This window comes from Homalodisca vitripennis, chromosome 4 (genome assembly GCF_021130785.1).
Source record: "Homalodisca vitripennis isolate AUS2020 chromosome 4, UT_GWSS_2.1, whole genome shotgun sequence".
Taxonomy (NCBI): domain Eukaryota; kingdom Metazoa; phylum Arthropoda; class Insecta; order Hemiptera; family Cicadellidae; genus Homalodisca; species Homalodisca vitripennis.
Window position 1 is genome coordinate 35439937 of NC_060210.1, and position 21902 is coordinate 35461838.

Genomic DNA, 21902 nt, shown 5'->3' on the forward strand with positions numbered 1-21902 from the left:
CACTGTCATAGGCTCGACTAAAAGAATAATTATAAAATCCGTCCGTCCGAAGAGATAAAAAAATAAAACTTTAAAAATCCCTTACATCGCTTCTAGTTTACCCAGCAGTCATCCAGTATAATCTGGATGATAGCTAAAGTAAAGACGTAATCAAGTGTTATCGTGAAAAATCGAATATGGAGCTAAATTCATAAACATTCAAATTTAATAAATCCTTCCAACCATAGCTTTTTCACTTGTAAAACAAATGTTTGTTACACAACTATTTAACAAACTACGTTTTCATGACTTTTTACGATTATTGGAAAAAAGTATTAACTTTATTAACTCTTTACTTTTATTATGCGTATTCAGTGAAGATTTTATTGTGTGTATTTGGGTATTCTTATACAACCACAATCAATGTACTAAGTATACTGCACACTGAGTAAGTTGTAAGTAGCTATATGTGAGCTCGATTTTCGTTTCAGTCCAGTTCGGTTCAACTGAGCAGAACCGGAGAGCGATGACAAGCTCATTTTTCTGACGTACTACCACTACAATATCTTCACAATATAAATGTTCAAGCGGATATTTGCAGTCGAGTTCCGACACGCTCGGATATTCCCAGGAAATGAATTTATTTTCCGTCGCTACAATGTTATTTATAACAGTTCAACAAAACAACTTTATTACGAGTTTATTTTTGATGGAAAAACGAGTTTCTTTATTTCCCCATAAATGCTTTACACTGCCTTTTAGTCTGATACTTTAACGGCAGTTTATATAACTTGTAAATAAGAAAATATATTCGAATTACAAATTACAAAAATGTTGACGGATCACGATGAATATTATATACATGAATATCAATAATACAATATTTGACTAAAAGTCATGTAATGAAATAAAATTTTACAGAGTATAAACGTTGTAAAGTACTCATCAAATAATATACAACTTTTCTTTAGATATTCATGTTATAAATGCTTACCATAGTTTCTGTTTAACGGTTTCACTCTTTAATTAATAGCTTGCCTATATAAATTGTCAAATTATATTATGAAACTTAAGAACGAAATGCACAAAACTCTGCAACACTTCAACGCAGGCATTAAGTGATGAATAGGATTTTGTGATTTCTGATCTTCGCTCATATGATTTTAGCAGTGGAAACTACTTAAACTTATGAAATACCAAAGTATATGCCAAGATATCTTGCACAAACATTATTTGTGCGCTATAAGTACTGGCCTTCAAATGGTAACTACCGAAATCATAGGACCTTCTCAAACAAAGTACTTTGATCAAAATATTTGTACATTAAATATATTCCTATGAACTTAATTAATAAATTGACATGAAACTTCTGAAAAACAACTAACAACATAATCCCTTACGTACTTAGTAAGAAGCGTTTGGCCACCGCAATCCTAGGATTCCTCCCCAATAATCTTCGATCACCATCAGAAAATGGATCACCAAATAAAGGTGGTTGCCGAATTCCGTCACACGGCTTTAACACATTACAACCTGAGAAACCAGTTATAATTATGCCATAAAATGTTCCTTCCAAACATTCCCATTAAAATGGTTTTGTTATTGTGGTTTTAACTTTCTTTACTTAAATACCAGTGACCCGAATATGGGTTTAGGACTGAGGTTGTGTTATAATGAGTATAAATGTGTTACAGGAATTTTATATATATGTTACCCTTTTCAGACCTTATTGTACTTGTTGCAAAAAAAAGAGAATCGTACACTACAAGGCCAACAGCTCTGCTAAAATATGCTTCGGTCACACATAGATTTGAACGTGCACTATAACTAATTTAGATATGTTGTCCGAAGCCTTAGACTGTGCGGTGCGGACGACTCTAAGAAATATATGTTTCCTATTATATATAAAATATATATTTAATTTCGGTTAATCGAGTGCAAAATGAGGATTTAGCGTTATTGGTGGTTATATTCTGGTAAGAACAGGCAGCGAATGGCGGCATACCAATCAGCGAGACAAGTGGTGCCTCATTATGTAGAGATCAGTCATTTCAGCAACCCTTCACACTACCTCCAACACCACTGGTACACCCACAACATCATCTGCATGTATTTTCTTAACTGCTATTTAAAATATTCATTCTAAACAATTACTGTGGCATATTCACTATGGGCATCATTATTAAATAATTAATTTTATAGTCATTTAAACCTTTTTTAAGACATATGGGATTTTCTTACCTTTTTTCACATAATTATGTACGATTAAGTCTTTGTTCAAATAAATGCTTTTTGAATACATTTGGAATTTTATTTAATATCACACAATTAAAATATCATCACTATTACATCAACTTATTAGACGTGAATAGGTACATTTAAAAGAAATTGTTTAATAAAAAAAGTAGGTTAAGACCATAAAATTTTGTTTCGTATTTGTTAGTGTACTAGAATTACAAGTGATATAAAAAAAACTGATCAGGGAAATGTAACACCTCAAAGACGACGCTTTCCGCCAAGCACAATTCAAACTAAACAATGTTGATCAAATTAGGAAGATATCAAGATCCAAAAAGGAAAAATTAACTGTGGCAGTTAAAATATGAAAAGTATAATTTGAATTTACAGAAGTTAAAAATATATTGTTGGCTTACACAGTGACATTAACGAATCAGTAGGTTTTAATTAAAACCTTCAACACTCTTTGTGTTTATAGCTTAAAACATATACCACTATATACTCATAGGACAAACTGAATGGAAATATTTTAAATATATGCTAAATTACTTATCATTAATTGTTTAGTTATGTACAGCGAAAAAAAGTTAATGCTTATCGTAAATCAACAGATCAAAGTAACTTAAAATAAAACTAAAATGAAGAGTTTTTAATTATATAATATTAAAGCGTACTCGATTTACTTCATTGAGATTAAAACAAATTTGTACATGACAATTAATAATGCTGCAAAAATGCCAAAGGCATGCGATGTACTGAGTTTAACGTCATAAAGAATTTAATTTGATTGGGTTCTTTGCTTTATTAAAATCGCACAATACAAAACGATATAAAAATAAAATTGAATTTCATACATTAATTATTTTTTCACTTTGTATTTTACAGTCGGATACTCAGTAAACTATAAACTTTTCAAATTAAAAGGTTTTGTGTTAAACTTTGAGTTCTGAAACTTCTTTAAAAAGTTTTAGCTAATAAATATTGTTAAATTATATGTGGTATATGGTAAATAGTGTATGTTGTAAATTATAACTTGCCCTGGTTTTCGGCGTCTGCTTTAGTCCTATAGCGGGCTGACTTCTGTTGCTCTGGAACAAAAAGAACATAATTAAATATGTGTATAGACATAAAATTAAATTCATAAATAAAACAACTATTGAAACTTATGATATAATAATTGGATTCTAGTATTTTATAACTACAATTTACTACTTTCTAAAAGAAGATATTTTATTAATCATATTTCGAAAAATAAATAATAAAATTTATCTAAGTGATTATAATATAAAATCCGTATTTAAAGAAATGTTTGTTGGTTAAGTTATTAGTATTACTAAAAATAATATTGAATTAAATTAACTTTGCCCTGAGAATTTTGATGTAAGTTTGAGTACCTTAAGTTGTAAAATCTTTATAAAAAACCGTTTTATAAAAATATTTAATGATTAGTATTAATATATTAATGGCTTAGCATAACCAATTTCTCAGTTAAGGTCATTAAAACTGTAAAATACCACATATAATTATATAGCTGTGGTTGTATTTTATATGTTGGATCCAAGTACATCGGGTATAACAGTCGTGTTTTAATCAGACGTTTCCAATACACGTATCTATCTAAGTTCTACTACAATATTCATAGAAATGTGTATGTTTACTAAATAAATTAAAATAAGTGTAAACTTGTAGAAAATCACTACATAGCAAAGCGGTGGCACAGAGAAGTGGGTATAATACATCACAATCGGTGGTACAGCGCACACCTGCCCCTGTTATCAATGATAAATGCGCGACTGTTACCGCCATTGTAATGTCGGTCTGCATCAACCAAACGATCGTGATTTATGTTCTAGATCATTTCATTGATCTCCAAGTAAAGTGAGGTACATCAATCAGAGTAAACGATGAAAATTAAACGTCAATAAACAATGTAAATGTGAACAATCAATCGAAATCGCGGGTGAGATTGAGTTATACAAATAGTATATCATTAGGTACACATAGTATCAGTTGAATTTTGCTGAACAACTTCGTAAAGCGAGCAGTTTTAAGTGGAGATCCCCAAAGATGTTCTAAGATAGTTCAGTTTACAAGTCTCTGTTTATAGTTTTTGTGAACCGGATCCGATTCATCACGCATACCTTTTGATTTTATTGTAAACTGTGTTGATGCTAGCTATATAATGTAATTAATACTTATTTTAAAAAAATCTTTGTTATTATATCCACGTAGGACATAAAAGATGTTTGTTGGAGAAAATCGTTAAAGCCTTTCATTATTATTGGAACAAATGAGATTATAAAGAACTATTGGCTTACGTGGGATACCATTTGAGTGATTACCATGAAGAAAAATACTAGTAATTGGGTCCACAATGCAAATGGATTTAAAAATATACAAGTTAGTTATTTGATATTTGTCAGATAAATAATGAAACAATGTGTAAATAGAGACTGAGGTTGGATATAGGTAGTTTCACACCCTCAATACGCAGACCCCACACCCACAGTCGAGAGGATAAGGTCCGTCTACAATTCCTCACTATTATTTATCCCAAATCCCAAATGTATATCCCAAATCACACTCAGATTTTTTAAATTTTCTCACAGCTCACAGTGTTTAGTACATAGATAGATAGTAAGAACTATATAAAGAAAAATAATACCATATAACTTATGAACACGGAAATCGTCACAGAGTATTGCTGAGCATAAATCTGAGATGTTACTAAATAACACGAGACGGAAAACAGCGAGTGCCTACGAGGCCACCATTTAGCCCTTCAGACGTATTCCATATTTCCTAATGCTAACATTGTAATATTAGGTAAAAAGATCTCATACAGGCACTATTTAAGTTAGTGACACAGCCATTATCGTATTAGTAGACATTTTCCAATTCACCATTGTCATCTTAATTATCGAACATCGTAAAAATTTTATATTCAATTAAAAACAAATATATCCTACTAATTTAATACACGCAAAAGTTCCTTTTGTTTGTTTGTACCTCTTTCACGGGGAAACTACTCAACAGAATATACCGAAATTTGGAATATGCATTCTTAAAGTCTAGTATGAATGTAGACCTAGTCTTACTTTATATCTACATTTATATATTCTTGATGATAGAACAAGAGAACTCAACTGTGGAAAAAAGACTAAATAAAAGAACGGAGTAAATTAAAATGGTATTATTGTACACTTTCATACAGATATTCTTGATCGTGGCAAAAGGACAAACTACACGTTGGCGTTGGACGTGTAATTAACTTGCCCCCAGACGTGCTCATACACTTGCAAAGCCGTGGCCAACGCCACACACACACACACACACACACACACACACACACACACACACACACACAAACACATATATATACACACACATATACAAATATTACATACCGAAAGCATTTTATTTATGAATAATGATTTTGGCTGAGTTATCTATTTATGAAAAAGTACCTAAAATCCAAGTTTGACTGATAAGAAACCACGGTCAATCGACATCCAAGCAAGATTATCTGACGAGAATCACAATTAACGAATCTGATCAAACCAAACCATGGTTGGTCGTAGAGAAAGGTATATTTTCAACAAAAAACCTACTGATCGACTAGAGATTGATCAACTACTAACATGTATAAACAAGAAAAGCCATTAATCGATTAAAAAAAAACTATAATTGATCGAAAAGTAACAAAGATTTCAACAACTTAACCAAAATTAGCAAGAAAGCAGATTGCTTGAAAAAAACAACGATTTACTGATAAAAACCACGACTGATTGAAAAATAACTTGCATTGGTCAACAAGCTCCCAAAACCTAAAATAAGTTTAATTTATGGCCGTGTTGTAACCAATTAACGCTTTCAAGTTGTCATCTTGTAGAGCTTTACGCAGATATATGCTATTATGTCAAATATTACTTAACGGTAAATGGGATTACTTGATAATCTTTGAGGGTGCATGGCAGATTCAATAATATCTTCTCTAGGTACGTCTGAATTGCTACGGAGTAAGCAATATATTTACTTACCTCTTTAGTGTATGAGGCTGTGATAATAATATGCACTAACCCTCCAACTGGCAGTCATTTTTTCCTGTAGTGGCGGCATGTTTTCGAGCCTCGTGCAAGGGTTTTTTAAAAAATTTATTAAAAATATAAATTAAAAGTAATATATATAGAACTATATATTTTTGGGTTCAGAATTAAACATATAATAATATTAGTATTTAAATTTGGCCTTAAAAAAAATTTTACTAAAATTTTTTTTCCATGAAATTCAAAATTTACATTTTTTTTTTTTATTTGGGGGGACCATACCTAGCAAACCAAGTTATAGTAAGAAAACTATAAAAGTGAGAGTACCATTGTGTGTCAAATTTATTCTAGTTTCAGAAACACATAAGCATTATACAAATTTATGAAACTATAATAACACTATATAACAAAAAGCAGCGATGCGCATAAATTGTGAAAATAGGGTGTATATGTAAGAGTTTGCTAATAAAAGTTTTACTAATACAGTTTTACTTCAATACATGTTATATTGCATATTTTATTACTCAGAATGAAGTAAACTATACAGCAGTAGTAAAATAAATTCCATAACTTTTTTTTGAAGAGTCGAAAAAAAGTTTCATTTTGTCATTACTCAAAACTTTTGCGAAAAATTTTCGAGAAATTTATTTATTCTAAAATAAATTTATTTGCACTACTGCAATATTTAACAATTCACCACACACTAAACACAACACTAAAACACAAATAAACCTACTAAAACTTACTAATAAACACGACTCGTCACATCAACAACTCATACGGCATCGACAACATGGCGGTCACATCTTTTACGTTCCAAACTACGAACTTGGTACGTTGCAACTACAATACAAAAAGGAATAAAACTATAGTATTCCTTATGCTTTTTTTTCCCCGAATCCAATGGTGCATGAATCGAATCGATACGTTGCCGGAATATACTGTTATGAGTGATTATGCAAAGGAATGTTTGTTTATCAAAATTTTGACGAACAACAATCCGCTAAGGGTTATGTTTATCAAAATTTTGATAAACAACAGTTGGAGGGCTAATAAAAATTTTATTTTAGCAGATATTGTTCGGAATGACTGGTAAGATATGTCTCGTGTTTCTGAAATAGACGATAACCATGTAACTCCATAGATATTAAAATTAGCATTAGATAAAATTATTTAACACGATATGGTTATAGTATTAGTGGCAAGTTAAGGAGAATTTTAACCTTTACCTGGACGAGGACGTAGAATACATTCATCACCGTGTATTGTTACAGTGTAGAGCACAATACCGCACAATACATGATTGATTCAGTGGTGGAATTGTTGGCGTGAATAGCCCGTTGTAACGTCTATTGTTGTAGCGCGTTCTTTTATGATTTACAGCTCTTGTGATCAAGGAATATCAGAAATTCGATACAAATATTACAATACAAAAATTACTTACACGAATGCAGTGTATCGTCTTTCTTAATTTGAGACGTCTCCTTGGAAAGAACTAATATTCTACTGAACAATCTAATTGTTTAATATATATATATATATGACATTATAACTCCCAATGTTCATAACAAAAACAAACAAAAATAAAATGAATGAATTTGCACTCACTGGTCATTGGTAATAAATGAAAATGTCTGTGCCTAAGAAAGTGAATCTACTCGTAATTAACCACGAGAGAATGTAAAAGAAGCGTGCACTAAGCCGAAATATGTCGGCGAGGCTTGCTTTGGCAGTTACACTTCACTTCCGAGGATATTCTTATTTTATTTTGATTTTCAAGAGACAGTATTTGATGCAACCGATATTCAGAAGAAATTTTTTATTAGACGTGTATTTTAAGTACAAGTTTGTTAATAACAGTTATTTTTTTAATAGAATTATAAAAAACCTTTTAATTAGTGTTGTTCTGTATTTAAATCTTAAACCAATGTACAAAACAATCACTGCTCGTTTATCAGTAAAAAGATCACAATTAATATATGGGAAAGTAATACGTAAATTGTTTTACATTTCAACAAGTTTTTACTGCCTTTTTTAGTAGTGAAGTCCTAAAAACTTTTAAAATCCTACTGTAATATTTGGAGCTAAATTTATTTTTATCAAACATTATTTTTATTTATTGATTAAATACCTGGTATATATTTCAATTGAAGCTTATTATTATTTACTCGGTCCAAAAATGATTAATTGACTGTGAAGTAGGATAACTTAAATTGCTCTATAGCTGTTGACGACCAAATGATGATTAGACCAATAAAATTCAGATATAAATCCAAAAGTATATATTCATGAAAAAAAATCTTATTATTTTATACTCAAATACTAAAGCTGTCTTTATTGAGCTAACTCAAACTATCTTATGTATTAGATAAAATTAAAAAAAAAAAACATTACATATTTTCATAGCATTTCAACCTTTTTTAGAAGCTGTAGCAAACACTCGTGGGGCTGATAGTCATTTCTGTCTCTCCGTCTACCTCTCTGTACGTCCGCACGATATCTCGAAAACGAACTGAACTGTAGCCTTGAAATTGAGTATGAAGCTTCTTTTGTATACAAGGAATACTGAGTTCAATATTGGTTTGGCTGAGCGTTAGGTAATATTTTTACATATTTTGTAATATGGGTAGACATTATGGCAATGAGAAAATAGCAGAGTAAATAAATTGGTTAATAACTACACCCATAAGACATTCTGCAGCCTAACTATCTCAATACACACACCATGATTTTTTAGTGTAGGCATGGTATGTAGACTTTAATTATTTAAACAATCGTATGCAATCAAATTGAATAAAAACATTTTAACGTAACACATGGCAAAATATCTGTAAAACATTTTGTTTGTAGACTTGGTGTTTATTGTGTATTTTTTGTATCGAGAGTGAAATATGTTATTACCAAAAAGGTAGGCCTCCTTATTTGTATTATTCACTGCATGGTGCTAGTTATATTTATACTAGGTTTGTTTACAAAGCTATTAGGTTAGACACTTTAAGCTTAAGTTTGGAACACATATTTAGAAGCTTGAACAATGCTAGTTGTAATGTTTATTATTATTATTTTATGTATGCCTATCATGAGCAGTATTATATTAATGTACAATATTTATACTGAAGTTAGTTGCCTGGTTGATATATAGGCCTAGTAGGCCTGTTATATGTAGTATTATGTGGTTATTACTGAATAAGCCTTATACTGTTAAATTATATTTTCTATCCATTTTCTCCAAAAGTGCTCTATGTCTAACATGAATAAGTGTTAATAAAGTACTTAATATATACATACCAGAATGTAAGAGGGCTTAGGTCAAAAACTACTACTTTTAGAACTAATGTTTTGGCTTGTGATTATCACATAATTGCATTGACAGAAACCTGGTTACTTCCTGAAATAAATAATGGAGAAATGTTTAATAATGAGTTTAGTATATTTTCGTAGAGATAGGGATAGGCTAGTGAGTGGAATGGGCAAGGGGGGAGGAGTTTTATTAGCTGTTAGGAATAATTGTTTACAGTCTGAGCATGTGTTAGTTGATAGGTCAGAAGAGATGATATGGGTTAAAGTTAGGGATGGGAAGGGGTTTACTTTATTGATTGGAGTAGTATACTTTAGGTGTAAACTCTAGTTTAGATGATTATATTAGGTTTTTTTTTTGAATTTTGTAGAAAGGTTATGTAGTACCCATAAATGTAGAATTTGCATTCTTTGGGATTTTTAACTTAAGAATACTTCCTCATGAAGATTTAGAAAAAGGTGACAGCATTTTTTTTAATGAGTTAAGTAATTTTATGAATTTGGGAAATTTGTCTATGCATAATTTTATACCTAATCACCAGGGCAGAACATTGGATCTTGTTATTTCAAATTGGCTGGAACTGGGTTTTGGCCTATCATTGTGACAGCCCCATTGTTAATGAGGACAATTACCACCCTGCTTTTATATTTGGAAGCTAGAATGGTGCATTATGGTTGGAATAAGTCAGGAAATAGTAATAAACAACAGCATTAGTAGTTATAATTTAAAAAAAACAAATTTTGTAGAGTTGTATCATGGTCTTAGAGCATTGATTGGTCCTTTTTTGGATAATATTAATGATCCTAATTTGGCTGTGGACTTATTTTACAAAGCAATTTATCAAGTTTTTGATAACTGTTGTCCAAAGAGGAACAAAGTGAAACGTGGATATCTCAGTATGGTATAGTAACCGAACTAATAAATATTATTAAATTAAAAATAAGAATTAGAAGGAAGTTAACACGTAACTTTAATGAGATAGATTTAAGAGAGAGTTCAAAAGATTAAGGAAAGATATTAAATGTAGAATAAAATTGGATTATTATATTTATTTAAATAGTGTTGAAAGTAGCATCAATAAAGATGTGAGAAAATTCTGGGATTTTATAAAGAATTCAAGGAATCATAAGAATGCTAAATAATCATATGTCAGATGGATGTCAGATTATTAAAGGGGATAGTAACGTAGCGGAAGCATTTGCTACATACTTTAAATCTACTTTCACTCCATCCTCTTTAACTGGAAAGTTCACTGACCCTGGAACTTGTCTATCCTCCCTAGCCTTAGTTATTGATAAGATATTTGAGGGTGATGTAAGTGATGCTATTAAATACCTTAGTTGTAAACGATCTGCTGGCCCAGATAAAATCCCATCATATATTTATAGGGGTTGTAGTGTAATATTTGTGAAACCACTTTTGTGTAATTTTTAACATTTGTTTAATTAATTGTTGTTTTCCTGATTTGTTTAAATTAACTCGAGTAACACCTATTTTTTAAAAGTGGAAATTCCAAGCTTGTACAGAGTTATCGCCCAGTTGCAATTTTATCAACTCCTGCAAAAAATATTTTGAGATTATTATTTTGTAAAAAAATTGTAAATTTTATGACACCATTGATGTTCTGATAGGCAGCATGGGTTTCAAGCTAAGAAATCAATTGTTACAAATTTGTTAAATTTTACGGAATATGTCTTATTTCAAATGGATAATAAAACTCCTCAGGTAGATGTAATATTTACAGATTTAACTAAGGCGTTTGATAGAGTAGATCACAGTTTAATTTTAAGTAAAATGCATAATTTTAGGTTTCTCGTCTAAGTTGGTAAATTTTTTTTCTTCTTATTTTTCTAATAGGTTACAATATGTTTCTTATATGGGGCACAACAATTCTAGTCAATATTTAGTAACTTCAGGGGTTCCTCAGGGGTCAAACTTGGGCCCAGTACAATTTTTAATATTTGTTTATCAATGATATTGTTAACTGCACAAAAAATTCACAAATTTTACTGTACTCAGATGGACCTTAAACTTATAAAGTAGTCAATAGCCCTCAGGATTCCAACGCAATTACAGGGGGATTTGGATGCAATTGTAGATTGGACTAGTAAATATAAGATCTTTTTTTAATAAGTAAGTGCAAAGTAATGTCATTCACAAGGAAAAAGATATCAATTTCGAATAACTAATGCCATAAATGGTAGTAATCTGGAAAGGGTATTTGAATTTAAGGATTTAGGCGTAATTTTGGATCCTACTTTAACTTTCAATCCTCATATCTCATCTATTGTAAATAAGCCCCTACAAAAACTTGGGATTTATTATTAGACAGTCTTCAAATTTTCATTCAATTTCAACCTTAAAAACATTGTATATATCACTTGTCCGATCAAATTTAGAATTTGCCAATATAGTATGGAATCCTTATTTTGCTAATCGCATTAATTTTAATTGAAAAAGGTACAAAAAAGGTTTTTTACGATATTTATATTTTAAAGAAACTGGTCACTTTACCTTCGATATTTCATATAATCAACTTTTAAAGCATTTTTGAAATGGAAAAGTCTTCAAAAACGTAGAAAATTAGCGAATTTAACTTTTTCTTTTTAAATTGCTGAGAGGTGAAGTAATGGATTAATTTTGCTTGTTCAAAAATTAATTTTTACACTCCATCATTTTATAATAGATCCCAAAATTTGTTTCACATTAATTTTTCTCGTACAATGGCACATTTTTCATCACCTTTGAATACAATGTGATGAGATTGCATAATTCTTTGCCTGGGGAGGTTGATATATTTTTACATAGTATTAATCAATACAAAAGACTTTGTCAGAGGGATATAAACTGAGCTAGACTATCTAATACCTTACAAACACACATTTAACAAATTACTACACTACCAATATTTTTATTAAGATGTTTTATACGTGATTAAAAACGCGCGCGCGCGCGCGCGCACACACACACACACACACACACACACACACACACACACACACACACACACACAACACACACACACACACACACACACACACACACCACACACGTTCTTTTTGTTTATGGCTTATCTTGAGCTTTGTTAATATTTATGATTATTTATTATTGTTGTTATTTTGTTTATAATTTTATTATAGTTACGTTGTTATATCTATATATATGTATCTGTTATTTATCTTTAGGCTTAATTATCTATTTAATGGAACTAATTTTGGTGGAACACTGGACTGGATTGAATTTATTTGAATGTGTAAATATTATTGCATGTCATCTTGATTTAAACATGCACAATGTAATTGGGTATGTAAACCTGTATTGTTGCATGTAAATAAAATAAAAAAAAAAATAAATAAAAAAAAAAAAATAAAATTATACAAGAATGAGTTCTGTTATGCGATTTTGGTATCAACTTCATTTCTGCATGATTGAATGTATGACTTGTCCGCAGGACATCTAGAAGTCGAAATAAGCTGTAGAATTCAAATTTTGCTTGCAATGTTAGCAAAGCCTGTTACGACACGTGGTGTGGCGTATTTCTACGTTGTACATTGTACGCTCGTATATATTAAAACTCTATTAAGTGTACTGCGATCAATTAGTATTTATGTTAATCTCTGTTAATTTAATAAATATTGAATTAAATCGAAATTTACAAGATGTTTTATTGTTGCGTTATATGAAATTAAACGTTGTTCATTTTTTATATAACATATAGCAAAGGTAATTTTTTCAGTCCAATTAAAGCGATGACGATCAGTTAGTAATTAATCCAACTAAGAGTTGGCAGACTGGGACAAAGCACTGAAATGGAGTTTTCTCTCATCACCAGTTTCAGAGAGGCACCAAGCTCGTTGACCCAAGTTTTTAATCAATCAACGTATTTTTCAAATTGTTGCTTGACGTGATTAATATTTGTTTTTGTTGACATTAATATACATTTAGATTTCAACTTAGGTATGTAATATAATACATATACTAATATAAGCTTCCAGTAGTTTCTTTCATATATCGAAATGTGCAATTATAAAAACTTTAAGTATTTTATACTAAGGAGTTTAAAAGTTTAAATTTACTTGCCAAATTTATCAATATATCTGAAGACAACAAGCGAATCAAGTAATATATCTTTTTATTAGAAAGTCAACTTGTTGATAAGTTTATTTCTCATAAACCTTCTTCTTGGTTAGTATTCATCGCAGTAAATCACTGGTTTTAGCCTCCATCACAGGAAAAAGTATTATTTGGATAAAAATTAATAAAATTACGATACCAAGAAAATACCAAAAAACCAACAATTGAAATCCCATTTAAATATATATATATATATATATATATATATATATATATATATATATACACACACACACACACAACTTTTTATATTTTCAATAATTTAATTTTAATGACAGAGTTAAAAACAAAGTTGATGTATTTAAGTTAAAAAAATTAGATATTAATTTTTTTCAATATCTATAATAGTATACAATAGTTATGATTAAGTATTTAGTAGTTTATGACGAAAATAACTGCACTTAACTGTTACAAACTCATGATTATTGAGTCAGTCAAAGTGTTATCGAGTTTTTATTTATTCAAAGAGTTCCCAATGACTGCCCTGATGGAAGCTTATGCTTACGTTGCTAAGTTTCCAGTAAACGCGAGCGTAACTTTGGGAACTTCAATAATCTTGTAAGCTAAGTAAATTTGTAGAAATTACTGACTTAAGATTTCTAATGGTGTTAGATCTAAGAAAAAGATTGTCACGCCCAAGTAACTGCTATAAATTTTGTTACTATTTACAAGCTCAGTTTCGGTGTTATTCTACCACTTCCAGAGGATACTGGATAAAGATATGACTTTTACCGTTAATAAAATGGAAGAGAAAATATATAATGGAGGGACTTAAAAAAAAAAAAAAAAAAACAATCTTGAGGTATAAAATTGCTAAATCTTTTGTTCTTTACCCGAATATAGTAACTACGAGTGGTTTCTACGTCCCAATATAGATTTGTATGACTCAAAACCTTGAGTTCATTTTGCTTTCCACAAATATTCAAGTAGAAGATACGTGATTGAATTGGTGTAGACTTACATATACTTATATCAAACTTGTTTACCTATTTGGTAAAAAATGACATTTTGATAGATCAAAATAATTGACATCCACATCCCAAAAATAATAATGAAATAGTACCTTACATTTTTTTAACTTAACTAAAACATAAAAAGAGAGTTTAAAAGTACACAACTAGTGATGTACACAAAGTAAAAACTATATATTATTACAATAGAACACCATGTTTCAAACTTTTTACTATATCCTCTATTTTTGGTGACAAAGACAAAATTTAAAACATTTTTGAACATACCAATGTATGGTGCTAAATATTATTTGTGCTTTTTTGAATCTTGTTTCAAAATTTAGAATGTGAAGAAGAAGGATATATTCAAATTCACGAAATTTAGTGGTCTATTCTATTAATATATTTTATAATGCTGACAACAGTGCGCAGTCCTGTTTTTTAATCATCTATCGTTAAGAGTAAATTTTAAAGAAACAATATAGTGTGTAAGAAAATTATTAATATATTCTTTTTCAATTCTGAAGCCCCCTTCATCTTTGATATGTAGCTTCTAGATGCCTATAACATTATATTACTATTTGAATGTGATGTGACATAATAAAAATTTTTCATAACTGATGCAAAACAGCTGATACCTGTCAACTGACAAAATTTTTGTTGCTCCCAGCTTTTGCAAGCATACGTATCGTGCTCGCTTGTTCGTTGACAGATTTCGTTGCAAAAGGTACCGTTGGAAGTTTTATAAAAAATAATAAATAGTTCAACTTATGTGGAGTTTTGATAAATATGCTGTTTCTTTTTTTTAATTTGACTTTAAAAATATTCAACAGGAGCCATTTTGTTCATGTTATCAAACCGCACATTTATTTTCTCTTACAGTTCTCTCTTATGTATTACGAAATTTGTGCAAAGTTTACTATATGTAGCTTTAATAGTTCTAGAGATATTAACTTTATAAATAACAAATACAAATTGGTGGCTAGTGGCTAAACGAAACATTTCTCGATCTATGTTTATACGTTGTTAAAAATAATGTGTGCTTCATACAGAAGTTTGTAACACTGGTTTGTGAACACTCTGTATATCTGTGTGTACGACCGAGAGGAGCTTGTCACTGCTTGCTCTGTTCATGTCGCGACTTGCTGCCCCCCACTCCACACATATTACTGCACTGTCACTGCCAGTCTTCCAGTTGAGTACGAACAGTGAAGGTGAGTGATTTAGTTTTGTTTATCGTGTGAGAATCACTGTACGTTTTGTTCTATTTTTAATAGTAAGCGAATATTTTTGCATAATAGGTCTTATATGGATAACCTTGATGGAAACGAGCAATTAGCAGAAAAAAGAAATTTTAAAGCAAACTGCATAAAATCGTTATATATTTTAACATGTGCCTTATTAACACATGTGGCCTAAATATCTCAACACGTCCAATATCATTTAATGGTAACTTGGTGTTTATGCATTTATTATTAAAACACTAATAAGAAACCCATTTTAATGTGATTGTATCATATGGCAAGAAATCTCGAGTTCCGGAACTTCTCGGAAAGTCTACGAAACTTTATTCATTCTTGTACATAGAAAAGAATGGGTTTTTAAGAAACCATGGAATTTGGCTGAGCTCATAACAGAACTAGTTATTTGAAACACTTCACGTCATAATTCACTAAATTATAACTAAAAAAATCACAGTTTCCTGTTATCTTTTGCTCTAATGGTTTATGATATTTAATTTGAAATGCTTAGTTGGCACTGTGCATATGAACGAATACATACATGTGTTCTTAATTACTGATGAGAAAAATCACATCTTAATTACTAGTACATACGTTATTTTAATTTTCTAGTAAATTTTCGACGGCTGAATTAATTATCAATATTCTCAGAGAAAATAACATACACCCACAGTCTCGGATCTGTGTAGGTGGCATTACCGACCTCAAAGGTTATCGGTTTCTGTAGCCCCGGTAGGCTTCTCATGCCGCCTCGCCCATTAAACTATACCGTAAAAGCACTGGCCTTCCACTATATAATGTATAGATTTTTTTCTCTAATTCATCTGTTTAAAAATTGGCATAGTCCTCATTCGTCCATGAAATACAACCAAAGTTATACGCACCATTGTCATGTTAATAGCTATATAATAATAGATGACATAGTAAGGAGGAGAATTAGTTATAAATTAAAGGCCGGTATCGACAGTGCGAGGCTGCTCGCTGCAAATGGCTCTTGGCGAATGCTCGGCTTTGCCTCGGACTGTGGATACCGGGGTTGCTCGCTATGAGGCGTTCGCGTCACACAATGTGAGGTGAGCCGTGTGCTTGTCGGTTTTAGAGCAGTGCTCAAAGGACAAGACACAAGACAGACACCGTACAAGACACAATTCTGCACTGCAAACCAACAAACCTCCACAACGAAACTGTCATCATGGATAATTATGAAATGATCAGACAATTAGGCTCTATCAATGTAATTAAATGTTCAAATCTTGCTTGGACATTCGCAAGAAATTTGGCACGTCTTCTTCGAACCTAGGAGTCTGTTCACATATTTGAACCGATTTCGATAAATTTTTTTGACCCACCAACGGGGTTTACGTAGCTTTTTCTGTAGTTTTTTCCTGATAGTCGTCGCCATCACAATAAAAACAGCGGCAGCAACTTGCGCATTTCTAAAAAAAACAAATTGTCCTGACTGTCTTCACTACGAATGCGAGTGGTTCGCGTGCTCGCAGTGAGCATTCGTGGTTACAAACTAGCTGCTAGCTGAAAAGCTCACCCTGAGGCAGATGGCACGAAGCATTGGCAGCGAGCAGCCTCGCACTGTCGATACCGGCCTTAATTCTTATCCAATTTATAGTACAGTAGCGTCCTTGCTGCGAGTTAATAATCTGACGACGTCATCAATGAATGTTAATGACGCTAAATGTGTTACTAAGCGTGAGAATACACAATCTGAAAGTATATAATATATATAAATGCAATTTTTAGCACTTAATAAATATTGTTTAGAGTTTTAGACATTAGCATTTTCCTCCTTATATATAGACTGTTTATATACTCTACTTTAACATTTATATCTAAGTTTAATTTGTCTTTATAAGTTAGGAAATACATTTTCAGTAAAAATAACAATATATGTAAAAAAGAATTTAAATTATGAGACAATATTAAGTTACGGATATTTCATTACACACACACACACACACACACACACACACAGAGAGAGAGAGAGAGAGCGAGAGAGAGAGAGAGAGAGAGAGAGAGAGAGAGAGAGAGAGAGAGAGAGAGAGAGAGAGAGAGAGAGAGAGAGAGAGAGAGAGAGAGAGAGAGAGAGAGAGAGAGAGAGAGAGAGAGAGGAGAGAGAGGAGAGAGAGAGAGAGAGAGAGAGAGGAGAGAGAGAGAGAGAGAGAGAGAGAGAGAGAGAGAGAGAGAGAGAGAGAGAGAGAGAGAGAGAGAGAGAGAGGAGAGAGAGAGAGAGAGAGAGAGAGAGAGAGAGGAGAGAGAGAGAGAGAGAGAGAGAGAGAGGAGAGAGAGAGAGAGAGAGAGAGAGAGAGAGAGAGAGAGAGAGAGAGAGAGAGAGAGAGAGAGAGAGAGAGAGAGAGACACACAGAGACACACGCACACACAATGATTATATATATATAAAGCAAGAGGATAATTATGTAAATGTTCCAATAAAATATATAATCATTGAACTAGACTATTAATCATACAAATATCGTCCTGTAACTAGATTACTTAAGTTGCACCACGTCGCGCCACGCCGTTCAGTTCTATACAAGCGTTAAATACTATGTTAAATATGTATTTACATTCGACTATATCATCACCTTGTTCGCCAATGATTAACCAGAAGTCTATACAAGGTGAATTAACTTTTGGTTAAATTAAGGTTAATTAATACACATTACATAAAATTTAAAAAAAAATTAAAAAACATATACGACTCAATAAATAAATAAAAAACTACACGAAACAAAACGATCATATTAAGCACATGCAAAGGCTTAATGGTCAACAACTTATGATTAATAAACATTGATCAAATCAAGCTTATGATAATTCGCGACGTTTTAATTTTGCTGAACTAAGACAAAATGCCAGTAAAGTGTTTTATTATCCTAGAATTTATCCACAGTTTGGAGGCAATATCATGGAAAATGAAGTACAAATTTAATATTATATTATGATACTATTATTAAACGTATTTTCCTAAAGTGAACATACCATTTAGTTTTAATGTAAATGTGGTAACGAGATAAAGTACGTGGTGGAGGAGAAATGCAGAATGAGACATGTAAGTGTCTGATCCATAATTCACCGTATACACGGTTTAAAGCTTATAACTCACGACTGGCACAGATAGTAACATCAGGGGTTGGCTGGCTTGTTACAGCTGATTTACTATTGTATCTGTATCTGATACTGGGTTCTACACCACTCATAGCCCATTCAGCACTCGTGTTTATTGAGAGACGAGATTGGTGGTTGCAAATATTGTATGGTACATATCTAGAGTTCTTCATGTTTAGTGGCTTCAATGAAGAATACAGAATAATATTTTTAAGATACAATTTTAACGTAACTGTTCAAGGAGTACAATATTACTTATGAAACTTTTTAAGTGCGGTAAGTATATTTTGGACTTCTTGCCAATGAAGCGTGTAACAGAGTGGTTAGTTTCAAGCTGGAGAAGAGCTTTTAACGTTTGCTGTTCGTTACGCCACTGCCTGTCCATTAATGGTCAAAGCTCGCTCAGTTGAACGTTTCAGGGAAATGGTCGGCACCACCAAACCATGCATTAAGTGAATTCCATACGAGCGTAGTGTGAGTACAATTTTTGTACAGTAGTAATTATTTTGCTCAAAGTAAAATTATTTATTTGAAAACAAATCACGTATTTGTACAATAGACGATTATCATGCACATCTATCTCTATAATAAAAGTGAAGACTCATAACATTTATGTTACGTAAGATAAATATATTGCTATTTCAGTATTAAATATTATATAAAAATCTATATTTGGTAGCAAACTTGTTGTTTTGACTTCAATTAACACAGAGATTGTGAGTTACAAATCCAAAAAGGCATTTAATTTATTCGTTATACTCGCTATTAACTTGTTACTTTATGGACCTCATGAATTATACTACAGGATCTCGAAAACTACCAAAGTGGAAAGGTATTTCCAAGGTCAGAGCAAGAGATATTATAAATTATCTCGTTTTGTAGATACTGATCTCGAGTCAAAAATCTCTCTCGCACAATATAATCATTGACAACCCTTGCTGGACGTTGCAAAGTTGGGAATTATTCTTAAGGAGTAATTAACCTTCTTCTATAGACGCGTATTTTAAAAACCCTATTTTTAAGTGTAAGGCGTATACCAACTCGAATACTTCCAAGCTCAAACATTTAATTTGAATACATTTTATATTGTCGTGTATCGAAATGTGACAAGAGCAAATCTTTATAAATGTTATAGAATACAATATAAGTAAAGTGAACTTCTCTTCTAAGGTATCATTTAAGTGTTTTGGTTCATAATGACAAAAAACACAAGTAATCAAGCACAAAATAAAAATGCAATATGCTTTATTAATTGCCTAGGAGTAGTAAAAATAATTTATTATGTATGGCCTTGGGGACGTTAAAGTACACTTGGGATAGGAGAGATTCGAAAATAGACGGCGACTATTTTTCCTGACCAAGTGATGTCTGTGGTATTAGGTTCATCCTGATGTGAAGTACACTGAAATGCTGACGGAAAGCTTATATTGCGAGCTCGCTACCTTATCAGTATTCCGGCAACACCAACCGCTGTCTGCGAGCGTTCATGCGGAACCAACCCTCTGCCTCTTTCTCCTCATCTGTACCTGGGCCATAAAATGACTTCTGTTTCATTAATCTAATACAGTGAAGCAAGTATTGTAGTAAAATTTTTTTACTAGTATCAACGGAGGGATTTCAATAATTCACTTCAAAAATTTAAAATTCATCTTAACCGAAAATTACCAAAAAAGTTATGTCGATACAACATATACTGGAAATACAATATTGATCAAATAAAAACATTTTTTTAGTAAGTGCTCATCTAGCATGCAATGGAAGTAGAATTTCTTCAAACTCTTTAGGGGCATGCTAATTAATTAGTGTTTCTATTAAAAAGGCTGTATAATTAATCAAGTTTGTAAAAATTCCTGGTATTCTGAAAGTTTTTCTAAAAGATAGGTTGAAAAGTTATTCATCTCACAAGTTAACTAAATTGGGAGTAATAACAGTTTTACCCTATCATTTGTTCAATCCTGAATATTCGTCTAATAATATTTACCTTCCTCGGCCCTTACTAATGTCAATAATGTAACATATTACAAAATCCCAAGCCCAACCCGTGTTTTTGCGCCAGGTCCGGAAGCGCTAGATGACCGACTTCATCGGACTTCCTTTTGAATGGCCTCCAGACTATCAGAGATAGATAATGTTTATTGAGTTAAAATTCCCGTTTTTATAAAGGATTCTCTGTGACGTGTCTCAAAGCATTCCTGAGAACCTTTGAGAGCAATTTGAAGCATTTCCGTCTCTGAACCCATTTCAACTCAACTCATCAGAAAAGCTCAAACATTGGTTGCACGCGTGCACGCCTGTTTTAAGTTCCAGAGACTCATTTATTTTGATTAACACATTTTACAAAATTTACATGAAAGCAATGAATATTTGTAATAAGATATAAGATATATATAGTAATGGTGGTAATAACATTAGGAAACTCTGACAATAACAATATCATTAAGTGAACAAGAAAGTAGCAACAGCAAAGCAATAAAAAAAAATAAAAAGGGTGCAACATAGTAAGTATTGGCAATACAAGGAATGGCAGTAAGGTAACTAACAATACACCAAATAACAAAACAAGCAGTATGAGAATGGGGAGCGCTCGCGTAGTGTAATTGTGTGCTCCCACCACTGTCTATCTTGACGAGCAGGCAGGTAGTCTCAGCACAGTATAATTGTGTGTTATCGCCTTATACTAGATAAAATTATGATACGAACAAAATGTAATGTTTCTCTGGACATGTCTGAAACATTTCACCGGAAGAAATGATGTAATTATGATTCTCATCGTCCATCATGGTGGCAAAATGTTTTAGACACAATTCAACTATGTGCACTCGCCGTATCTCTGTGCGAAAGAATTGTATACATACAGTGCAGTTTAGGATTTCCGTCATATTCTAGGTAAGAGGAT

The 21902-nt window shown here is 31.7% G+C and overlaps 1 protein-coding gene across 5 annotated transcripts in view; it reads right to left on the bottom strand.

The window, feature by feature from the left end:
• The window catches only part of LOC124359155 (ras-GEF domain-containing family member 1B-like), a 657259-nt gene that overhangs the window by 443608 nt on the left and 191749 nt on the right, over nucleotides 1-21902 (bottom strand). For all 5 annotated transcript variants that reach the window (XM_046811659.1, XM_046811660.1, XM_046811653.1 and 2 more), the window contains one exon: nucleotides 3255-3305. In XM_046811659.1, coding sequence (XP_046667615.1) covers nucleotides 3255-3305 — 51 coding nt within the window. The remainder of the gene's footprint in view (nucleotides 1-3254; nucleotides 3306-21902) is intronic.